Raw genomic sequence first — 4,515 nt, forward strand, 5'->3', positions numbered from 1 at the left:
TATATACATATACACACTCCGAATCAAACACATACGCATATCTATGTTTCTCAAATTTCAGACTAGTACGACTATACAACGCTTCTAAAATGTTGGTGTCAATCGATTCTTTATAATACTACTCAAAGTTGACTTACAAAAATTAAAGCCGTGAAAAAAAATTTTTCGGATGACGATTTGGTTCACACTGTATATTTACATCTCGTAATTTTTCAGAAAAAACACGATTTAGTATTATTTTTAGTATTATATTATCCATATTGCCATCAGTGTTGAGGGAAAATATGCACATGGTCAACTACATGTGTTGGTGACGATATGAAAATTCTGAGAGGAAATTTTGTGGGTTTTCTTGTTGGCTTTTCAACACTTCTACTCGAATTCATAAACAACTAGTGAGGAAACTCCCGAGCTCAGCTGAGGAAAACGAACATATATTCCAACACTAATTATTATCCATTAAAACTACGGCCATATACCACAACAACAGCGAATTTCCCTTGCGCATGCGTGCTGTATGTGTGAGTTTGAATTCCAACGCCCACGACAACACAGCCTAGTTAGACTCCCAGCTCACAAAAGATCAGCTCTAGCTTTATAAAATTCAATCAACAGGGCGAGATCCCAATATACTCCATCACAAATTGCTTACCAGGCTCATCCAGTTCAATAGCAACTACTCTCACCCCAGCGCCTCGCGACAATACCACAATTTCGTCAACTGGACTCAACGGAGCATGACCGAATAAACCATGCGACAAAACCTGAGAAAAAAAAACGGAAAAAATTTCGTTGGGTGCATATCTCGCTCGCCCAGATATATATGAGTAACAATAATGAATATTACCATTCCACTATAGTATGTGATAGATGATTACTATATCTATGCCGTGTTGAAGTTGCAGTTAGAAACATTACTTAGTTAACGAAAAATAATAAATTTTACGAATTTTCCTCAGAAAAAAAATTGATATTACATTGGAGTTTCACGGGCGGTCCTAGTGATATGAAAAGCACTAGTGAAAAATATATTTCACGACTACTGCATATCACCGCGAATAATATCGCGTTTTTCACCACTTCACGTAAAACGGGTTGTGAAACTCCATAAAGTAATTCAAAGGGAGTTTTTCAAAATTTACCCAAGTCGTGGATTTCATTTGTTCCAATTTACCGCGTATCGATGCTTCTCAAACAGGTGACACCACAAAATACAAAATTAAACACCAGTAAATGTGCACATGGTCAACTACATGTGTTAATGACAATACGAAAATTCTAAGAGAAAATTGAAAATGAAAATTCTCACTAATTTCTCTACATTTCTACCACAACAAAATTACTGAACTCAGCTGAGGAAAATTAACATATATTCCTAATCAGTTGACTTTCTTAAAAGGAAAATGTGTTGGAATTTCCAACACTATTATTTCAAAGAAAATCTTAGGTTGCTCACACAAAGATACAAAACAGGCCCCCCAACGTACATCAACAGTCGTCGATCCAATGAGCATTCTACTGGACCAAACAGTCTCCGTTCCTCTCCGCAGAATCACCTACACACAAATCGATCACCAGGGCGCGCGCGCTTTTCACTCACAATCGCAGCCTGTTGTTTTCTCCTCTTTTTTCCCACTTTTTCCTTTTCTTTCTCCCCTTTAACATTAACTGTCTCCTCTGGAATCGGCGAATCCAATTCTATCCATATTTTTCGAGCTAACACTGGTTTCGAAAATCGAATATATGTGGGCAATGACGTTCCTGAGAAAACTAAAATACGAGTAGTGTTGGAGGAGGAATATATGTTCGCTTTCCTCAGCTGAAATTTCTTAGAAATAATCGTCGGAATTTTTCTAGAATTTTCGAAATATTTTGTTATATTTTCTCAAGTATTAACCGCAACATTTCTCATCACTACACTATCAATTCAAAACTGAAATTTCCTGAAAAAAAATATTATTTTTCTGCTTTTTCCCATATATTTTCCCAAGCCTCAACCGCAACATTCCCCATTACTACCCTTCTCCGCTCGATAAGAATCATCCACGAGCCATCTCCCCTGCCACGACGCTACCACACCATCCGGAAGTCCTTGTGAAAATCCCGACGGCACCTACTAAAGATTCATTTCCTGCCCTCAGCGACGCCCACAAATGAGGTTCCCTACCCGTCGCCCGACAGCTTGTTGCTTCAAATCTAGCATTTTGCCCTCGTACTTCTCAACGGGAGGAGGTAGCAACAAATCAGGAAGACTCGTCGGATCGAATTCCCACACATCATACGGCATTGCCGCAGCTAACGCATCGAACCCTAAATAAAAAAAATTTTTCCATAAAATTTTTTTTCACAAAAAACGAATATGGATCAGATTATTATTTCATTCACACCATCTGTGTAATAATGTCATGTGTGAAACGCGGATGAAATTCTTCGTATTACATAAGTCAATTATTAATACATGAATATCAATGGAGTTTCATGGGCGGCCCTAGTGATATGAAAAACACTAGTGAAAAACACATTTCATGACTACTTCGACATATTTCGCGTTTTCACCGAGTTTTACACCACTTCACGTAAAACTGGTGAAACTACATTATACATACTAATTGTATTATAAACTACTTCCTCGTTGCGAAGGGACGAAGCTCGGCAATATCTAGTGCAGGATTCGATCCTGGGTGCTCTGGATGACAACTCAGCATCTTAAACTACTGAGCTAATGAGATAACCAACTCTCCGAGCTTTCTCTTGTTATTAGAATTTCACTACCAACAGAACGAGGCTTCTCTCGTTCGGGTCTGCTAGTATTATAATTTTTGCTCACGCACAGACGGCCGAATGAAAGCGAACTAAAATATCAACTCCGCTTTCTTCGCCTGCTGCGCAGTGATTTATCAAGGAAATTTTTGATCACATAGACAGTACTGAAAGAGCTCAGTTTGATGACCAGATGAGTTTATGCAACTTTCACGACTACAATTAAATTTCCACCATCATATGATATCTCACCTGGCGAGTCGCTGATATAATGATCCGGAATAACTCCACCAACTAGCGTCGTTTCCCTGCTAGTTTTCCTAGTGTTTCCACCCACCCGTTCGAAGTGGCAAGAAGGACCCGACAAACTACTACATACCTCTCCAAGATCTGATGAAAAAAAAACACAAATTCAACGTAAATTGCTGAAAAACGCGATGCGAAGTGAATTGTGAGATATTGTTTCCGTTAGTGTTTTTCAAAAAAAATCTATTCTATGCATAAAAAATTGCGCATATCACGACATGGAGTTTTCACCTATTAAAAGAAAAATGGTGTGATACTCTGCAAAGAACTAATATTCGCGATATGAAGTGGTTTATATAATATGTTGTGTCACTGTTGTTTTTCATATCATGGGCGAAACTCTACTGAAAAATTACTATTTTGATTCTAATTTAGTTCATTGGAGTTTCACCCGTTTAACGTGAAGTGGTGTAATATTGGATGTAAATTATAAGACGTTCATGTTTCCGCGACCGATAACACAATTGTTTTCCGCGAAATATGTTTTTCATATCACTAGGGTGAAACTCCAATATTTTCTTTAAATGCTGAGAGACACCCACATATCGGTGAATTGACAAATCGTTGTTTTTTTCCTCCAGGGCGGCGCAAAAGACATATGTGAAATTTTGGGCGCCTGTGAGGGACATCTATGACGATCCTTGAATCAATATCAGAAACTGATAGTAAAACTGCTCTTACGAGGAAGTGAAATTCAGCTCTCACTGAAATGCATTTCCTATACACAAAACTGCATATGTTTGGTTTCGCTACTCTCGCAACAAGGCCCAAGTTCTGGTACAGATCCTCTACACATTTTATGTTGTGTTGAACAGTTTCAAATCTCACAGAGTAATCCGAAAACGTCCTTGAATTGAGTAATAAAAAGCCCAAGACCACCCAGCGTGGGATTAACTCCATTAATTTCAATGAAGTGATGGAAAAAATATTAATTTTCGGCGAGGTAAAATTTTACCAAATTTTATTACCTTTTTTCACCAAATTTTTCGTCTCCACGAAAATTCTGGTCCGCATTTTCGTGATCAATATATCAGCCGCATCAGCCGGCAGATTCATAGCTGCTTGTGAACATACCAATAGTAGGAAAAATAAAAGCGATTGGGATATCATCGTGAAACGAAAAAACTGCTAACAAGAAACTGGTAGACCTGTGTGAGAAAATATGAATATGGTCAACTACATGTGTTGGTGACAATATGAAAATTGTGGGAAATCCTAGTTGGTTTCTGAGCATTTCTACCAGAATTCGTATGTAAACTCCTATAATTAGTGAGGAAACTTCTGAGCTCAGCTGGGGAAACCCAACATAAATTCCTCCAACACTGATATGCACTTTTCAAAATAGCAAAAAAACTGTATATGCCATTGAAATGATAGATTTCACAAACCGCAGGGGAGATGATTATCAACAGCTTAAAACATTCATACAAGCAAAACCATCGACAAACT

At 38.0% G+C, this 4,515-nt stretch overlaps 1 protein-coding gene across 1 annotated transcript in view; it reads right to left on the reverse strand.

Annotated features, from left to right (window-relative positions):
• Positions 1-4,122, reverse strand: part of Pmar_PMAR016771 (hypothetical protein) — a gene marked incomplete at both ends in the record, with an annotated part of 7,589 nt that extends 3,467 nt beyond the window's left edge. Inside the window, 6 exons of the mRNA XM_002769936.1 lie at positions 1,488-1,556; positions 1,601-1,761; positions 2,020-2,059; positions 2,168-2,310; positions 3,013-3,150; positions 4,035-4,122. Of these exons, the coding sequence (XP_002769982.1) occupies positions 1,488-1,556; positions 1,601-1,761; positions 2,020-2,059; positions 2,168-2,310; positions 3,013-3,150; positions 4,035-4,122 (639 nt within the window). The remainder of the gene's footprint in view (positions 1-1,487; positions 1,557-1,600; positions 1,762-2,019; positions 2,060-2,167; positions 2,311-3,012; positions 3,151-4,034) is intronic.
• Positions 4,123-4,515: the final 393 nt, after the last annotated feature.

This window comes from Perkinsus marinus (genome assembly GCF_000006405.1).
Source record: "Perkinsus marinus ATCC 50983 genomic scaffold scf_1104296964394, whole genome shotgun sequence".
NCBI lineage: Eukaryota > Perkinsozoa > Perkinsida > Perkinsidae > Perkinsus > Perkinsus marinus.